The 19,923-nt window shown below is 40.1% G+C and overlaps 2 protein-coding genes across 2 annotated transcripts in view; both read right to left on the bottom strand.

Moving 5' to 3' along the window:
- The window catches only part of pcxb (pyruvate carboxylase b), a 332,441-nt gene that overhangs the window by 198,816 nt on the left and 113,702 nt on the right, over positions 1-19,923 (bottom strand). Inside the window, exon 11 of the mRNA XM_080905198.1 lies at positions 18,397-18,559. Coding sequence (XP_080761324.1) covers positions 18,397-18,559 — 163 coding nt within the window. The remainder of the gene's footprint in view (positions 1-18,396; positions 18,560-19,923) is intronic.
- LOC308411324 (uncharacterized protein) lies at positions 11,790-14,030 on the bottom strand (the record flags this gene model as incomplete). The annotated part of the gene is made up of 3 exons (XM_080905209.1): positions 13,705-14,030; positions 13,314-13,595; positions 11,790-12,820 (listed from the first exon to the last, which is right to left on the bottom strand). The coding sequence occupies exons 1-3, from the start codon at positions 13,919-13,921 to the stop codon at positions 11,790-11,792; spliced, it is 1,530 nt and encodes a 509-aa protein (XP_080761335.1). The 5' UTR covers positions 13,922-14,030.

Genomic DNA, 19,923 nt, shown 5'->3' with positions numbered 1-19,923 from the left:
GCTTCACCACACTTGAAGCTGATAGCTGTCTTTACCTCTTACGCACTCAAGAAATGAACAATCTTGATTTTATTGTCATTTAAAACTGACAGAAACAGTCATGTTTCAGAAGGAGACTGGGTATTTTATCATTATACAGCTTCAAAATCCTCTAATGAAAAGCTCAAGTTTCAGGTCATTGCTGTCTTAAAGAAACATTAATGCCCCTCTTTTCTTCTGAGGTGCTAGAAACGCTCATTTGAAATGGATAATCATTGAAAAACAGAGTGTAGGTGTAATTTCTCATTTGATGCCATTTTAGACATTAAAAACTCAACTGCCTCCATCTGTCTTTAAACAAACATCTTTTACAGGGTCAGTCGCAACTTTTTCGGTAAAAATGGAAACTTCCTCAAATTTAGTCCCAATGAACTCGAGCATCCTTCAGTAATGTTTCATCTGCACAAACAAATGAGCTTGTCTGAAATCAACAAACAGATCTGCCTTTCAATTACACGGTAACAGCAGGAAGATTAAAGAACAAATTACATCAAATTGTGGGAACTCTGTTTTTTTTAATGAATAAATAACAAGATGAAGTTAAGCATCAGAAAGCTCGAACATTACGAAGTTCTACAGGAGAAAGTGCCTGAACAATAATCTCAAAAAACTACTTCCAGAGTACTTCAGTTACTCCAATCCCCTCGCAGCCGACGCAAAAAGGGAAAGTACTAAAGAGAAACGAATTTTTGTTGCCAAATTAAACACTTTCAATATGCACACTGTGTAGCAAAAATATAAAGGTAAGCCTTTCCTAATGTACTGATTTCCTGTAAGTATTCCCTGAAGCATTGATTCAATAATGCAGTACAGACATGGCACTCGATGTAACCATGCAGTATTGTATTATATTAATACTAGATGTGTGAACACATGCAAGCATCCTCCATAGAAAATGTAAGACAGAAAGAACACAGATAAGAGCTGTGAATACACAGGGTGCAGAGACAAAGTAAGACATTGAAAACAAAAGGAGGAGAGAGAAAATGACAGCCAGGTATGAGAAGAAAAACAAAATGACAAATAGTGCAGCGTTAAGGAGCAAAGAGATGAAGTATACTGTGAATAGAGTGAATGGGAGACCAGGTGTGCACAAAAGCAGGAGGGAGAAAAGGGAGGAATCCGATTTAGACAAACGAGTAAGGGAGGAGGAAGCAAGGTGGAGGAGTGGGGGACTAAGTGACAAATAAGGAAAAGATTTCCATAGAGGGGATGAAAGGAGGGAGAATGAGTGGAAGGATAGAGAAAGGAGAAGTGTTTAAAAGATGTAGAAATAAATGAAAAGAGGGGGATAAGAAAATAAACAGAACGAGCGTTTAAAAATTAGATGAAAGGAGAGAAACTGGGGGAAATCTGCAAAAACTAACGAGTGACATGACAGTGAGGTGCAAAAGAAAGAATAGGAGGTGGAAATCAGGTATGAGAGAGGAAGAGGCAAAAATAGATGGGGACCAATGTGACAAGAAGGTGAAAGAAAACATTGAAAGAAATATGAAACTGCAAAAATCAACTAACAGAAGAGCAAAAGACACGAAGCAGGTGCACAGGGGGGGAAATGAGAAATGACAGAGAACAGGTGAATAATAACTAGAAAGAAATATAAATATGAAACTGAAGAGAGGAGATGGGAGGGTGATAGCGAGAGTAGATAGAAAACAGGAGGAATGATAAATGAGAGTTGGAGAGAGGGAGGATCAGCTGGAAAAACAACATAAACGACAGGAATATGAGACGGCAAGAAGGCTTGTCAACAGCAGGGAATTTCAATTATAGACACAACACACCTGTGTGCATGCAGCACATCTACGTCTGAACGTGCTGCACACCAACACTCCCACACACCTGCATGTACAGTCTAGATCACATACATAAACACAGAGGCAGAAAACAGGGGGAAACTGATAGTGACAGCGGGAAGTGAGGAAGGCAGATGGAAATGGATCCAGGAGAGGGTGAAAGGGATAATAGAAGGGAAAAGATACAGTGGGAGCAGAGAAAGATGCAGTATAAGGGAGAAAAAGATGGCAACTACCACACTGGTCGAAAATATGGAGAGAAATGTAGCTGGGGTTTCTGTTAGGATACACACTCACCTGACATTTTGTTAGGTACACCTGCTCAACTGTTCATTAATGCAAATGTCTAATTAGGGAAATCACATAGCAGCAAGTCAATGCATGTAGACACGTAGACATGGCTAATACAACCTGTTAAAACAGAGCATCAGAATCAGCAGGAAAGGTGATTTAACTTTGAACGTGGCATGATTGTTGGTGCCAAACGCGTTGGTCTGAATATTCGAGAAACTGCTGATCTACTGGGATTTTCCCACATGAGCAACTCTGTGGTTACAGAGAATGATCAGGGGGAAAAGGAAAATATTCAGTAAGCAGCAGGAAGAAAATGTCTTGTTAATGTCAGAGGTCAAAGGAAAACAGCTAGACTGCTTCAAGCTGATAGAAGGCTTGACCCCTACTCAAGTAACCACTTATTACAATCAGGGTATGTAGAAGAGCATCTCTGAACACAAACCTTGGAGCAGATTTGATGTGTTATACCTTCATAATGTGAAGATGGGCTAAAACTTAAATCTTAGTACCAGGTGAGCATTGCTGAGATGCCACAGCCTTTCAGTACTCTTGCTGACTGTGTTCATCCCTTTACAGTCACACTAAATCATCTCAAACTGGTTTCTTGAACATGAAAATGACTTCACGGTACTCAATACGGCTTCTATACAGTCTCTACAGATCTCACTCCTATAAACACCTGTGGGATGAGGCAAAACAGTGTCCAGTCCAGCACAAGCAAGGCGCACCTAATGAAGTGTCTGGTGAGTCTTCGTATAAAACTAACTTTCTTTTAAAAAAAAAAAAAAACAACATGTTTTCACAGTCATCAATTCTTCATTATCCCCAACAGCTACAATAAAAAGGCAGCAGCTCGTCTTCCTGGGCTCCTCCAGAGTGAAGACTGACGCAAAGATTGTAATTTTATGTTTCAATAATTAAATCTACAACATGTCTCAAGTCCGAATATTTTTTAGAATACACTGTGTGCATAGCAGGGGCAACAGCTTGTAGATGTGCATTCCTCTGCTGATAAACTACACCTTTTGTTGAGCATTTAATTCGTGCTTTGTTTTCTCATCACTCCTAATGATGTCTGAGTGGTGGGATTTATGCCTGAAAACTCATTTGTTTTGTTGCTTCTTTTATTCCTCCGAGATGTATCCACTTACTCCTCACTTCGTCGGCAGACCAATTTGCTAACAAGAATTATTCAATTTGAAAAACTTAACTGGAGAGCTCACGTAAGATATATTCATTCCAAAGTATCACGAAGCATTGCAGTACTAAACAAGGCAAAACAGGTATTCGACAGAACATCACTTCATATTCTCTACTGTTCACTGGTTTCACCATACTTAAGCTATTGTGCAGAGGTCTGGGGCAATAACTATAAAACCACATTACATTCACTTTTTACTCTTCAAAAGAAAGCAATTCGAATCATCCACAATGCAGGTTATAGGGAACATACAAACTCACTATTTTTGCAGTCTGAAATATTGAAAATTGACGATATAGTGAAATTCCAAACAGCACAAATTCTATTCAAAGCAAAAAATAAAGAACTGCCAGGTAATATTCAGAGTATGTTTTTTTTGAAAGAAGGAAGTTATAATTTAAGGGGTTTTTGTAACTTCAAAACAATGAAGGTACGTACTACAAGAAAAGGCTTTTGTGTTTCTGTTCAAGGAGTGAAACTATGGAACAAACTGAATATGGAATTAAAGCAATGTCCAAACATAAAACTGTTCAAAAAGAGTTATAAAAATATGATCTTCTCGATCTATAAAGAAAAGGAAAATATTTAAATTAAGTGAATGTCTCTATTTAAAAACAAACAAACAAAAAATTCATGATGTGATATTATAGTATATAGTATATCAGAAATCTGTTCACTATTTTTATTACAAATTATATCAGTAAGGAAGCTGACTAAATATTCACTGATAATTTATGGGACAGGGGTGGGATTAAATAAGTGTATACTTCTTCCCACTCCCTTTCAACATGTAAATTAATCAGAATGTTTTTTTGTATGTAATTTGTATAGTATATTTTTTTTTCTCTCATTTCTTTTCTAAATGTACTTGTATATTGTTCACATGTTGAAATAAATTACCAATCAATCAATCAATCAATCAATTTGTCTCATTGTAACATTTTAAAAAAGAACCAGATAATCACAAATGCTCTTATTGCTGGGAGGAGTTGTGTCGCTGGAAATTGAAGACTACCGAAGAACGGCAACGATTTCCAAAAAAAGAAGAAAAAAAAGAAAAAAAAATCTATGCCATCGACTATCCATAACAGTCGGGATTTTCTTTGACACCTGGAATCTGGAGCAGTTGAAGTGAAAATTGGGAGACAAAGCATTTCACGATGTTCACTCATGCATATTTCCCCAATTTCAATAAGCTTTGGTCTCTGAATGAAAATAGATTTCTCCTGAATGAGCTACAGCAACCAAGTAAGAAACTTTGCTCACTGAGACTTTCTTGACTCAACACAAACACCGACAGTCTCTCAACATGTTCCATAGTTGTTTTTATCAAATCATTAAAAGGATTTGCAAACACGATCATTTCCGTGCACATTATAAGCAAATATTTGGCTTTGATGAACAAAAATTAGCAGTGAAAAATACAAATGGAAAGAGGAGAGATGAGAAAGAGGTAGGAACGCAGAGTGAGGCACACCAAATGGATGAGCAGACAATTCAGTCGAGGGTAAACTAATAAAGGAACGGGAGAAATGTCACTTTGTAAAAATACAGGCTGGTATGGGCCTATAATTACCATGGTGATGAGAGGCAAAGATGGGAAAATGCTGCATTCAATGCATGAGATACAAAAACAGGGTAAAAAAAAAAAAAAAAAAAAAAAAGCATAAATATGATAAAAACATATTCCTCACACAGCGATTCAACAAACTCCGCCTTGCTCACACGGGAGGAATCACCCCACCCACGACCTTCAAGGTCAAACCCTTTTTCTTGGGAAATCACATCTTGTAGGACTGCATGTGTGTCTGTAGCCACAGTACTGCTGGTTTGCCCTCCTGCAGGTCTGGTGTTCTGGTCAGGGGTCGGGGGTGTTAACAAGGGGCAATGTGAATGCAATGCTTTATGTGTAATCCTTGTATAGTGCTATCGGAAACCAAAAGAGATGTTTCCTCTCGTGAAGGCACTGGACAGTAGATTGTAGATGTGATGATGCAAGATCACCACATCTACATACTGTATGTGTGGGAAAATCACATCCTGCTGACTAATAAGTGCATGACACGGTTTACTGCACCGAATGTGTTAGTCTCTCTGCGAGGGAACGACTTTAATCTGCGTATAAAATAATAAGGTTACCATTATCATTACCAGTAATGGTGACAAACCGCTTTTTATAGACAAATGCTGATCTCGACACTTTTTACTACCATTATGGAAAATACTGCTAGTCCTTGAGTTATGAGCGCACAGACCGCCAAGGTTACATCATTACGTGTCACTGTGGGTATTAGTTTAGCAGTTTAATCTAATTTACTCACACAGCCTTGTGATTGGTCCGTTTTTCTTTCACGCCACAAGTAGACTGCAAAGCCCTACACCAGACTTGGACTAATAACTTTCAAACTAGCTGAAATTACATTATAGCATCCTTAAGGCATCTAAAGATTATGAAGTCTCAGAAGTTTAATACAAGCTACACTGGATCCAATAAACAAGGATGCAAAAATCAGGCGTACGCATATATAGACTGCGCGATAATAACATTAACTGCACAGTATTAATAAATAGCTATGACAAACAGCCACATTTCCTTTGCTTGTTCTCTTCAACGGCAGCTTTTTCTCGAAAAACTCATCTGGGTTTTCCTGAATGCACATCTACTGGTTGGTCTGAATACAGTATTGTGCAGAAGTCTGTGCAAAGGGTTCCTTTGGACATTGACTACTTCTTCACACATGTGCAGTCCAGTCCTTGTAGCTGACCATTTTCAGTGTTTGTTTTTACTCGTTTGATAAGCTACTGACCAATGACTCATTCAAGCATGAAAGGCATCCAACTCAAGAGATTAACTAGTGTTGCACCTTAAGGCACTTTGTTACTAAAAGCCTGTCACAATGACATTTGTTTCCATTTCTTTAGCTGAATTTAGAGACAAAAGCTTAAAATAAAAGTATTCATCTATTAACTCAAAACCTGGCAAGCGGTACAGTGTTCCCTGCGAGTGGCAACCCCAGCCATCTACAGCATCTTTAAGTCATTTTCATAAGAAACAAGGGGGAAAAAATCCAATAAAGACTTGACACAGGACCTGGAGAGGCATTTGGCCCTTCAGTTGATCCAGCCACTGTTCACTAAAGCCTCATCAGAAACCGTCTCAGTGGACGTGTGGCTGTCGGGAAGCCATTCTTGAGGCAGGGAAACAGGGAGAAAAGGCTGAGGGGGCCAAATTACACAAGAACTGGACTGACAATCAGTGGCAACAGGTCTGATGAGGTGCTGAAACTTTAAAATGTCAGCTTTATTGAATGAGTGTGGATTATCTGACAGAACAGAACAAAAAGGCACCCAGCATCGAAAGGGGAGCTCTGAATGTCCAACAAGCATGTAGAGCCATTCCTGAAGAATGCAGGTGGTCGTACCAAATATTGACTTTGAATTTTTGAGTTTTTGCCTTGTATTCGTTTGTGTTTCTACATGCTCAAATAAACTCACTGCATCCATTTGCCCAAGACTTTCACAGTACTGCAGGTAATGGTAGCAGGCGTCATGAGATGACCCAATGAGATACCTGCATTTTTAAAGACCCAACTCTGAGCTTCTTTCACAGTGTAATGCAGGACCACAGTTTTGAAAACATACTGTCAAAATTCCTCTTATGTTAACCACTTTTTAAAAACCCTAAATCACAAAAATAAACAAAAACAGCACATAGGAAATCGATCAACAGTCAAAACTTTTAAGCAGGAGTTCAAACTTATAACAGACCAAGTTCAGTCACCAGTTGATTACACCGCTGACTGGTGGCTCTGTTAATGGCAGGGAAGAAAATGAAAGATAACAGTGATGAAACTGCCAATAAGATCGAGCCGGTCTGTTTATGGTGTGCAGCTGAAGGTGTTTTTATGATGATAGGCAAGACAAATACACTTCCTCTAATTAGGACTCCACCTGTTTTCAAACTCAAGACTGCTCCTCGGATGAACGAGGCACACATACCGGTACACACAGGCCTGCAGACCCGTGCACAAGCATTTTTAAACACATCAAATACGCTGAGTGACGCATGCAAATGTGTTCCATTAAAAGAAACAAACAAGAGAAGGATGCTGTTGGGGGGGTGGAAGTGGAGACACAGATGTGAGTAATGCTGGTTGACACGTTGAAGAGAAAAGACAAGTGATGTATGGGAGGACAGTTAAATCCTCATCTGATCGTCACATTATGACTAATGGGACAATGAATGAAGGAGGAGAAGATGAAGTAGTCTGGTATTGCTCCAGTAAGGGTTTTCTGTTCCCCTGGTTTAGTACGCCGAGCAGGACATGACAGCAGGAAGGGAGGAAGGAAGGACAGAGTGGAGGCAGAGTGAGTGAGAGGAAGAGGAAGATGTAAAATGAGTTTCTGAGTAACAGAAGGACGTAGGGCTGGGCGATATGACCCAAAATTCATATCTCGATATTTTTTAGCTGGATGGCGATATAAGATATATATCTCGATATATTTTTTAAAGCCATAAAGAAAGAACAAGAAGAGAGTTCTTAGTCAAAGCCTGTGTCCCAGATGTCACACAGGCACTTTTATTAACATAGAGCAGATGTACATAAAATTTACTCAAAAATAAATTATGAGCATTTATTAAATAATAATGCTCCATAAATAAAAGAAAACAATGTTGTTTTTGTGCATAACAAAAAGCTCACAATAGTTGGGTTGCGGTCACGTGGTTCTGATGACGTGCGGAGGCAGCGCGATTTTTGAGTGGAGGGCGGAAGTAAACATGGAGGACACTGTGGAGAGTCAGGAGAGCAGCTATTGTGCAACTTTAGACCCCGTTTCTCGGGAGAGATATAAACAGATAGTTAAAAAATATATCGGACGTGATCCGTATTCTTTGAAAATGTCCGAATACACCACAGAAGTAAAGGATTTGCCTACTATCGAGGCTGTGGATATCACCAACTACTTGGTCCTCCAGACTTCTTACTACACTAGGCAGCAAATGAAAGCTTTCAAGAGTCTGGAGGCGTACAATTTTTTTGTCAGCGGGTGGGTCCACAACCTTGGAACAAAACGTCTCCGTGATGGATACAGTTTGGTGTTTGCAAGGGTGAGTGTTTGTTCTTATATTGCTTTATCTTAAACACGCTAACAGTTAGCGGTAGCGGCTTTAACGTCAACAAACATGCCACATCCTTAGGACTTCGTTAGAGTGACAGTTGTTTGTTTCAAGGTAAACCATTCTCAGCGGTCTAACGAGACACCTCTGAAGACTTGGGTAATTGCAAAGGAGGATGGAGAAGTGATTGCAGCTCATTGCAATTGTATGGCAGGGTTAGTAGCCTAATTAAGTAGGATGTTATTGCAATGAGAACACACACACACACACACACATAGGGCACTGCTAGCATTTTGCAGGTGTACTTCAGTAGTAGTGGGGAGAGAGTGTTTTCTTTTAGCTAAGAATTCATCAGCTAAGAATTTGTGTGATTGCCTTAGATCCCTCATGACACTCAGATGCATTTTTCAGATAGAGGGTAGAACTATTCAGTCATGTCATCACCTAGATAATGATTTCTCTATAGGCTGTTGAGAAAGAGTTAATGAATAAACATGTTACTTCAAATAAAGTGCCATTGCACATTAGTATTAGTAAGCTATGCATCATCAAAATGTACTGTAAATATTGCATTTCATGTTAAAAAGATTATGTGCTCTATTTCCAGACTATCAGAATCATGCTCGCACGTTGGAGCTGTTCTTTTTGCAGTTGAAGCTGGGGTGAAAATGAGAGCGACATGCACATCAGAGCAGTGCAAGTGGCTGATGCCATCTCATGTTAAAAAGGTAAGCCAAAAAGCAAAATGTAGGATAAAGAATGTTATATTGGGACTTCATGTGACAGTAGGATAAAATATCTTCCCCTATACTGCTACCTTGTCGTGGTGGGGAAGCTTGAGTGCCTCAATGACCCTGTAGGCTATACCGGCGGGGGCTTCAAGCTCCTGGTAGATCTAATCAAGCCGGGCAGGTTGCAGGTGAGGGGTCAGACAAAAGGCAGTACTTTAATAAATGAAGAGTTCTATTCCAAAACGCTATAACAGCATTTAAAAGCCATTTCCTTTTTCATGACTAACATAACCATGACTGCAGAACCGTATACTGTATATCACACCCTTCTCATGCATGCCTCAACACCCTAGCACTTGTTTTCTGCGCACACACACACCTGACTGCAGCACTTTATATATTCACATTTCTCATGCATTCCTCAATACTCACAACTCCTCACACCACATTTTCATCAACATGGAACTGCTTACTTTCCACTCCTTTTATACCCAGCACATGGCACCTCCATCCCCACCCAACATACACACACACACTTCACTGCCAACCAACCACTATACCCAGCCTAAAACACACATACTCACTCCACTGCCATCACTGTTCAATTTCGAATATTTTTGGAAACGAATATATAGCGTTTTGGAAAAGAGCTTTTTAAATTTTAATGATCTTCTTTGGCTTAATTTTTCCAGATTCCTGCTTGCCCAGTAACTCTGACTTCTCTTCAGCAAAGTCAAAAAAACGAAAGCTTGAGTGTTCCATTGATGGCTGCACATGTACACAAAAGGTTGGGAAATCACTTCCATGCCCAAGAGTGCAGAGAGATTCAGAGACATACTGTAGGTTTTTTGAGAGTTTAAGCAAAAACTGTCCAAGGAGTGCAGCACTGATGTCTAGGGAACCTTACCACAAAGAATTTGTCCCCCAGTCTAGCATGCTTCCTAAAACTGTGCCTGAGTACAGAACACCAGAGACACTGCAGCTCAAGTTCTTAAGACCAACCCCCAGCAACCATCAAAGAGCTTGATCAAGGCCATATGCTATCCAGAGGCATATAGGTTCACCACAGCTGCTACAAGGTATTTAGGGTTTGATGTAGGGTAAGGCAGAGTTAAGATTTGGGGTATGAAACTGTCCATAACTGTAACTAAAAAAGTGTTATGAAGATGGAGGTTAGTTATAGGCTTATACGGCTAGGGTTATACAGGGTAAGAACTAAGTATAGTTTAGGGTAATGGCATATTGTATAATACATCACTTTACTGTTTTACACATCCAATACTAAGTAATAATTTCCTTTTCATGTTTGGCATGTGTACTGTTTATAGTTATGGATGCAAACATGAAGCACAAGCCAGAGGAGCATATGAGAAGCTTATGAGCCAGGAGCATGCAGGCTTCTCATGTATGGACAGCGGTCTCTGGCTGAACCCCAAGTGGCCATACATGGGGTCCTCCCCTGATGGGATAGTCACTTGTGACTGTCATGGAACTGGCATCTGCGAGATTAAGGTATTGACTCTGTTGTAGTCAAGGCCATAGGTGTGACATCTTTCCATAAGAATCAGTGAACTGAGTAAAAATGCAGGAAATACCTTTTCTAATTTCTAATCTATTGTTCAATTAAGATAAGATGAGGCTTTATTGTCTGTGTCAAATAGACATTTGTTTTGGGCAATGAGAGATTATGATAACACAGACCACACCCATCATCTTTGCTTCTTCACTGTTTCATCAGATAAAGCTTGATTGTTGTTCTCATCACTGTGATTTTAGTGCCCACACTCTCAGAAAGATGCGGTCAACCTGCGCATGCGTGCTGGGGAGAAGGGCTTCTGCCTCATCAGTGACGGGGATAATGTCACACTGGACCCAACTCATGACTACTATTACCAAATTCAGGCACAGCTTCACATTGCAAATGCAGAGTACTGTGACTTTGTTGTGTGGAACCGCAATGACATATTTGTTGAAAGGATTTTGCCTGACCTTGAGTTTTGGGATGATGCGATTCCTAAAGTTGAGTGTTTTTTTAGAAACAGTATACTCCCAGAAATACTGGGACAGCAAGTTACAAACATACATGTGTAATGTGATAAAAGGACGACAACATAATGACATTTTGAATATTGTTATGACCTGATGGTAGTCATTATGAGTTCTGGCTATTGTATTTGCTCTGACGTAGCATTAGAGCACAAATTGTCATTTAATTTTATTGTACATTTAATTGTGTCATTTAAGTGTTGTGTAACACTACACAATGATTAAATGCTATTGAGGCAGCATAATAATACATTGGTGGTTTATTTACAAGATTAGACTTTTAAACAAATAAACAAAATAGATTGCAATCCATCTCACAGTATAATACTGTACAAACTGCCAGCACAATATGACAGTTGGAGAAAAATATTTCATTTGAAAACATTTACAGACTAATCAGGAGTCAGGACTTAGGTACTACTATTACTCTACCCTGTTCTACTTATCACCAGAGCCAAGCAGCAGATACTGGACACTACTCTTCCTCTCCACCCCCTTCTGTGAGCCGTGACAGTGACAAGACATTTAATTTTTTTTAACTGATTGATTACCACCCACCCCCCTTACTCCAGTGGGACAACAGACTCGGAGAGATTTGATAAGGCACAACAAATTACCCCAATCTTGTCGATCAATGCATGTGTCTCACCTGGCTTTGTGGACATGTTCTCTATTGGCATAGCCCTGCTCTGCAGAATTTGATATTTCCTCCTGACTAAATCTATGACTCGCTCAACATGGATACGCAAATTGGCTATTTTCCTTGTCTCTGCCACTTCATAGGCTGACAGCTGTTTTCTCCCTTTAGTGAATGCCGGTGTCTGTAGTGAAGCACAGTAAAACCCCACATTATCGCCAATATTGAACCCACGATCTGCAAGGACAATATCTCCAGGTAACAAGTTCTTTAGGAGGCCACTCTCTATTGTGATCTGCTTATCGCTAACTCTCCCTCCCCAGGCAGAAGATATGTAAGTGACGTAGCCTTGGGGGACAACACCAATCAAAAATTTTACAGTGTGATGGTGCTTGTAGTTGGACCAAGTTTGAGCTTGTGCAAGAAGATTAGATGGTCTCTCAATAAAGACTTCAAAGCAATCAACAATCACAGCCACTTTACATCCAAATGCCTGTCTGAAACTCAGTGGCATCGTAGCTTGAAGAACATGTCGCTCTGGCCACTCAATTAGGAACTCTAACCTTTTATGAAGTATGTCAATTACTTTATGCCAAACTCTAGAAGCAGTGGACAGAGAAATATTGAACCTGAAAGCTAAATCTTTCAGGGGCAGATTTAGTCTCAGCCTCAGCAAAACTAGTATGAATTGTTCAAATTTGGACAACAAAGACATAGGTCCCAAGGTGATATAGGGCTCGCACAGTTCAAAAATCTGAATTAAAACTAAGAAGTTGGGGAGCCCTGTGTAGAACTTTGTCTTGTCTTCATTTTTTTCAAAAGCCTCCTGGCTGAACTGTGTGTCCAGAGCCTTGCTCCGAAGATCAACCAGCTCTGCTGTGTTCTGTCTCAAAACATCCTCCATCTTCTCGATGTCATCCATCGTCAGCTCTGTCTGGCATCCAGCATCCGCACAGCCTGCAATATAACAGTGGGGGAGTATAATCAGCATAATAGAGGCAACCTCAATTTTTACTCATTTTCACTGTAGGAGTTTTTTAGTGGGCTATTAGAATCTGGTGTAATGTGTTTAATTCACTATGTTAATTTAATGTAATTATTTTTTTTAATCAACAAAAAAACATGTTGCGTCTAAACAAAAAATATATTTATATGTTTCTCACCACAGAAACCTTACATTACGGATATCTTTACTTATCTGTGAAAGGAGACTGTCTGGAATCTGGCAATATAAGAACCATAGCAGTGTACAAAAACCTGTGGTGTGTGCCTGACGGTAATAAGTGCCACTTTTTCTTTTTTTTCTGAATAAAATGGTATGGATTTACTCTGTGATTAAAAAATCACAAACATGTAATATGTAACTTGGACCATAATCATTACAGATAATGGCATCTTTTTCTCTTTGACATGATTCTTGTTTGTTTTACATCTCAGCACAATATCTTACCTGGATAAGTGAATGTCTCATTCACACTGAAGTCTTCTGGTTGTGGATTCTCAGCTGGAAGCTGCAGTTCGGGGTTCTCCACTGTCACTAGGCTCGAATCCGGGCTCTCAGCCGTCTGTTGCATATCCAAAATCGCCTCTGCACATCGATGCTGTTCTGCCTTAAGCTTCATTCTTTTCTCTCGTTTGAGAACTGATTCCGATCTGGGTTTTCGTTCGTAGCCGAGATTGACCGTCGGAGCCCAGTCCTCCGACTCTTCGTCATCCAAAGCACTTGGGCAGCCTATAGTCCCATTCAAGTCAATATTAGACTACTAACTTAAAAGCACTAAGTAAACGAGAATTTAACGACAACCTAATGCTAATAAGTTCGTTTGCAAACATAACATTACCTCTGACGAAGTGGTCGCTGCAGACACGGGCATTGGCAGACTCTGCTCCTCCCGACTGTAAACGTAAATTTAAAATCCATTTTTTCCTACGTTTTTCGGTTAGAATTTTCCATTTTTCTCCTCTTCGTTGGGCTATTTTTGGTACCCTAAAATACCGTTTATCAGTTTCTCTGGTCGACCTACTGGAGCATCCGTAAACACAACAGGACATAGGCATTTTGCGTACTGTCTGTCTGTGATTTTGCGCTTATCTTTTTCACTTCCGACCGCCAGTCAAATTTCGCGCTTTACGTCGACGTCACGTCTACGTCAAATGAAACCTAGCTATTGTGCAGTCAAAATGTAAACTAAAAGATGCTGAGCACAATAACAAAGACAGATTTCACAGCTGCTCTGTTCCCAACTTGTACTGCGTGACTGACAGCCTGGAGTTTGAAATCCGCTTCGCAACCACGTCTCTTAACAGGTGCCATTTATAGTCCTTATAGACAGTAGGGTAATATTACGTTGAAGCACAGTACGTATCACTCCGCGAGGCTCAGCCGTAATGCTCCGACAATCCATCAAGCGGTGCAGCTCCGTAGCTTACCAAAGTCGTACTAAAACATTTTTTGACAGATTGCTGAGCGCCGTGTTCCACATAAAATCGGTTCGCGGCCATCAAGCACAACCAGAATTCATACATAAGGCGCGCTGTCAACTTTTGAGAAAATGAAAGGATTTTAGGGCGTTAGCGTGGTTAGCTCGTTAGCATGGTTAGCTAGCTAACACGCTGACGCCGTCCAGCCCCACGCACGGGGCGATGCGCAGTAACTCGTTAACGGAGATTTGCCGTGTCCATCTTGTCGCTTCCTGCAGGTGAAGCGATGGGGGAGGAGGGGGAGTTGTGTTCAGTGAAGGAGAGGCGAGGCCGAGTAACGTTGGGTAAAGACGAAAGTGGACGAAAGAGAGGCAAACTTGTGGCTCCACAAGTATAATTATAACGTAACATAGACTATATCGATATAAAGGATATTGTCACATCTTATATCTCGTATAAAAATATATCGATATTTTTTAAAAACTCGATATATCGCCCAGCTCTAGAGGAGGTTGAATAAAATGAACACTGGGAGGAGAGGAGAACAGCAGGACTTGGCCTTGCAGAGACGAAGCTGGGAAAGACAAATGTGAGAAAAGGATTGGATAAGAGATTGTTGGTAATGTTAAAGGTTAAGGGATGTTAAAGGTGAAAGGATGAGGGAAGATTGATAGTTGGATGTAATGGATTGAGAGCAAATGTGGAAACAATGGGAAACTGGGAGAAAAGGGCACCGTTGACAAGGAGAGAGGAGGACAGAGTTAAGAGGAAAGGAAGAAATGAGCACATTGGAGCAACTCTGAAGATGGATCAGCAGATAAACGAGATGAAAAAAGGGTGATCGCTGCTCCCTTAGATCACATGTTAATCATTCACTTCAATACCTCAGCATACTATGAAGCAAGCTCAAACTCACCCCCACTGTTTCCCCCGCTGTGAACAACAAAACCATATTTCCACCATCTTTATTTTACTGCCGTAACGTGATTTCAGGGTTCAGTAAATAGTCTTTCATCATCCACTTATCACACTATGGGAGTAAAGGTTTTTCCACTTGTGCTTCTTAGAATCACCTTCATATCTCACAAAGCTAAACTGATCACAGCGTTTACGTGCCAAAAGACTCGCAAACACACCGAATGTGAAGAGCTTCTGAAGAAAAATAGATTAAAATACAAAATGTCATGGTGCTGCTTTAATACTCTCCGCCCTTCGCCTTCCAAAGCAGGCAGTCCATTCCTCCCAGTCATTCTGTCGACGGGGCTGCTGCCGTGCTTGCACTACGGCATCCATCACTCCTCATCCCTCGCTCACACCTTACTTTATTTCTCCCTCTATGAACCTCTCCTCTGTGCCTCCTATGCCTAAACACCATTTTACTTGCTCCAGGCTACGCTCCCCTAAAGCTAAGGCATTAGCATATTTTTCATTCTGCTTCCTCCAATGTTTTAATGGTGCATAAGCAAAGCATCTTATGGAAAATATGAACCGAGAGAAGAAGAGAAAACAGTAGTTTAGGGAAAATGTATATATTGCAGGTAGTCAACACCTTAAGGAAATTCCTATTTAAGAGCAGACATGAAATATACAAGTCAAACTTGTGAGATTTTAATATCACTCAGTGTATGCAGACCTCTGTGGTATATCCACGCTGTGCCAATTAAACACCAACCTTGCTGTGTTGCATGAAGCTGGTTAATATTGTAAAGATTTACTGAAATTCAGTTGTTTTTAAGCAAATTTAACTTCATTGTTGTTTTCCAAAAAGTCTAAAAAGGCATAATTTACTTAACTGTTATTAAAAAATGTACCAATATAATTTTTTAACTTTTTGCAATGAAAATGCAGCTGTGGTAGTTCTGGGTGCGATTTGTTTTAACATTATATAACATGTCCATTATTCCCTGGCAACACATCTATTAAATCTATTCAGGGCAGAAACTTGCCTGGGGGTGAATGTGTTGGTGCAAGTATGGCACCATACTGGTGAGAAAAGTAACTAGAAGCCCCAGAAAAACTCAGTAATGACTTCATTCCTATAATAAATAAAACATTGCCTATTGATTTTGAAGTTCAGGTTCAAATCTTGCTATCTATTATCAAAGTTCAATTTTTCCTCCCTGTTTTGTTTGCTTTAGCGCACACGCGCACAGTGAACAGCCCCAGAAAACTAAGGAACAGCACTGCAAATGTGAGCCAAGTATTTACCTTTATTTTGCATCACTTTGCTCTTCACATACAGATGAGATATAAAAATAGCCTCTGATGTGGTGCTGTTCCCTTTTTACCTCCAACATCAAATATCCCACCTTTATTTTTGCAGATTTTTATGCTGTTCTAACGTGAAGTTTTTTCTAATCCAAGTAAAGGACAGTTATTTTGGTGCTTTATGGAAGTAGTGTGTGGCTCCAGTCCTTTCCTCCTGAAACACAGCACTGCTGAAAATCCATCACCTTCTGTGCTACAACCACGTGGGTTTCAAATATTTGGAGCATCGTGTTTGAAGGGTTATCTGTATCTGATCCGACCCTGCGCAGAAGTTTCAGTGTCGTTATTTCTCAAAGACAATTACTCGACTTTCCTCGGACACCTCAAGTGAATTACAACCTATAACTTTCATCCTCGTGCCCTTCACCTTTTACTTTGTTGCTCCGCCTCCGACCAGTCACGGCCATCCAGCAATAATTTATTAAGTGCCTGGTGTCCCATTCCTCCATCTTTATTGATTGTGTTTATTTCATTCACCTTGCATGGTGGTGGTGAGGCCTCCCTCTATTGTCCATCATCTTTCCGCATTCAAAATCACAGGTAAATGGTGCAGGATGACGGGTAAAGAGACCAAAATAAACCCAATGGAGAAGGAAATTAATAAAATGGCTGAAAAGAAGAGTGAGCGCTCTATGAAGAAGGAATCTGGGTATGTGAAATATGTACATTATTGTTAAGCTGAGTGGTAGGTTGGAGGACGGTTTCTGAGAATTGCAGGGGGAAGCTGAAGAGGAAAAATATGGAGTAGAAACAAGGTGGAAAGTCCTTGAAATGGAAAGGTCACAAGCCCCTTCATGGCCACTCTTCTCACATAATTTTCACGGTGAATAGTAATGAACGTGAGAATGCCATCTAATGAGGATGGTATTTAAAAACAGATTCGATGTTTGGTCCTGCAAGGCCAATTTAAAGGTGATCCTGGAATATGTGCTGCTTACTATAATACAACTTAAAATTAAGAAAATTCTGAGATGGCTCCTTTAATGCGCTGATATGTCCAGGTTAAATTAACTCTGATCATTGAGCCACGTATCCCGCTAATAAACTAAAACCCCTTGGAGCCAAATGAAATGACAAATTAAATTTAAATCTATATGCAAAACAACTTCTAGTTCACCCCTTTTTAACAGAATTAATTGGTAAGACCAGGAAGTCATTGGTAATCCATTTCTTTTTAATCAAAATGTGGTGAGTACTTGTAAACCAAAAGAAATGTTTTCAACACCCCCACCTCCAGACAATGATGAACCCACTCAGTCTAACAGTTTAAATGCACCCATCAGTGAAAGCTTTCACATTTCTAGTTCCTGTCAGTAGCAGCAGCCTCACCCAGGCCGTGCTGGATGTGAATACTCCTCTCTCATTAAAACAGGAAAATTATATCATATCACTATGGGAATAGTTCTCGTTTGGAATCACTGGCTCTATTTTCAGAAATCAAGATCACGATGCAGGTGCACGCATGGTCGGCTCCAAGGCTCTTATTGTTTGAGTATAAACTAACAAGGTTAAAATAATTTGATATGCCGCAAACACTGGCTTTTGATAGAGTGCACTCAACTCCTCTGGCAGATTTAGTGAATTTAGAGATCGCAGGATACTGGTGGAAAATGTACACGTGAAATTTTAAATATTATTCCTGCATTTTTGGCCAAAAAGAAAGAACCTTTTAACTCTTGCAGTCTTGTTCACACCATCTGAACCGCCACAAAAAAGCTTTTTGATTTTGTAAAATCAGCTGGCCTCTTTTGGCCTTTGCCACCTTCATTAGGTTTCTTAGTAGACAAATAGCTTCACTACACCAGCAAATGAACACGATGAGGGCACTTGTAGATAAAGCCTACCTCAATCCTTCCCGTGTCTGGCTGGAAGCCTCTGGATGGGTCCTCGGTTGTCACTCTACACTGGATTGCGCAGCCATTCACCCTGATCTTGTCTTGTTTGAGGCCGAGTTCTGGCAGGCTGCGGCCCTCGCACACATGGAGCTGAGCATGCACCAGGTCCACGCTGTGGCAGAGAGAGAGAGGCGATGAGGTGAATTATGGACAACCTGAGTATGGTTTGAATAACCCTTAATTTCCCTTGATGTCACTGTGGAGAACATTTTTTCCCACACTTACAAGACTTATGGGAGCAGAAAGACCACTTTTCCCTTAATGTAAGATTTTTTTAGCTATTCTTGGCATAAAATTGGGGCAGAGAGGGTCTGGAGATAAAATGGGTTTAATTTCTCACTTGAGGAAATGAATCTGGAGTGTTTGACAAGCAAACAATGCATTTGATAGCCTACTACTAATTTAATGCTGCTGAAACAATAACTCCAGGACAGTGAGAGAGGGGTAAACAAGCTGGGCACAGTAAATCCAATTTAACATAATCTAACCAAGTGATAAACAGGTAACATAACTTGTGTTCATTAGAGATTATTTAGGCATACTAAGGTGCTACAAAGATGAATAGATCACTACTATTTTGATTTATTAAATTTGAATGTGTCAATCACAGATGTAGATGCTCACAGCATGTGTTTCATTCAGCTCTGTGTATTATGTTACATGTCAAACAACATCAGAAACGTAAAGTATACAAATTGTTTTACATATGCAAAACACTTTATTCACAACTCTAGAAATGCATCATCACTCAGGGGCAAGTGCATGCACACAAACAGCAGTACATTATGTAAATCTGTATTCAGTGATTATTCAATATAAGAAGGAATTTAAATGCAAGAGGGACAGAGTTTCTCCCATTTCCATGAGCTGTAACCCTTAACATCAATTTTGGCTCATCTGAATGCATTTATTTAAATGTAAAGCGCCAATGAGGTGTTCTAGGTTAAGCTTCATGACCTTGTGCAGTCAAACACACAACCAAATGTATAAAAATACTTCTTCCTGTTTATTTTAATGGGGGCACATTTTAAATGCAGCTGTGGACAGACACAGTGTGTGGGTGAGGGGAGATGTAATTCCTTACACAGCCCACCCACTGCCCAAGACAAACAACTACACAACCTCTCCAGCTTGAAGGATGAATGAGAAACATCTTGGCACACAAGCTTTGATCATGGTCACTGTTTTGGCTTTCGTCTCCTTTATGTCTCATTTCTGTTGCATCCACATCCTGGCTAAACAGAAGGACGATTATGCATCAGCCTGCTGTGAAATGTGTTGGTGGAAGACACCAACTCTCTCTTGATAAGTTGGACAGGCGCCAACATCATGTCTTTGTTCCACTTTCATGAATAAGTTGGAACTTTGAAGTTAGACAGCTCCACTCAAATCTTCCAATAACAAAAGAACAAGATGAACACACTGGGATATGCCCCCAACAGCAGTTATGGGAATTCCTCGGTTTCTCTGCATTTT

The sequence above is a fragment of the Rhamphochromis sp. 'chilingali' genome (genome assembly GCF_963969265.1).
Source record: "Rhamphochromis sp. 'chilingali' genome assembly, chromosome: 1".
Classification (NCBI taxonomy): Eukaryota; Metazoa; Chordata; class Actinopteri; order Cichliformes; family Cichlidae; genus Rhamphochromis; species Rhamphochromis sp. 'chilingali'.
Note: the sequence above shows the minus strand (reverse complement) of the source record. Positions and strands in the feature narration are given on the sequence as shown.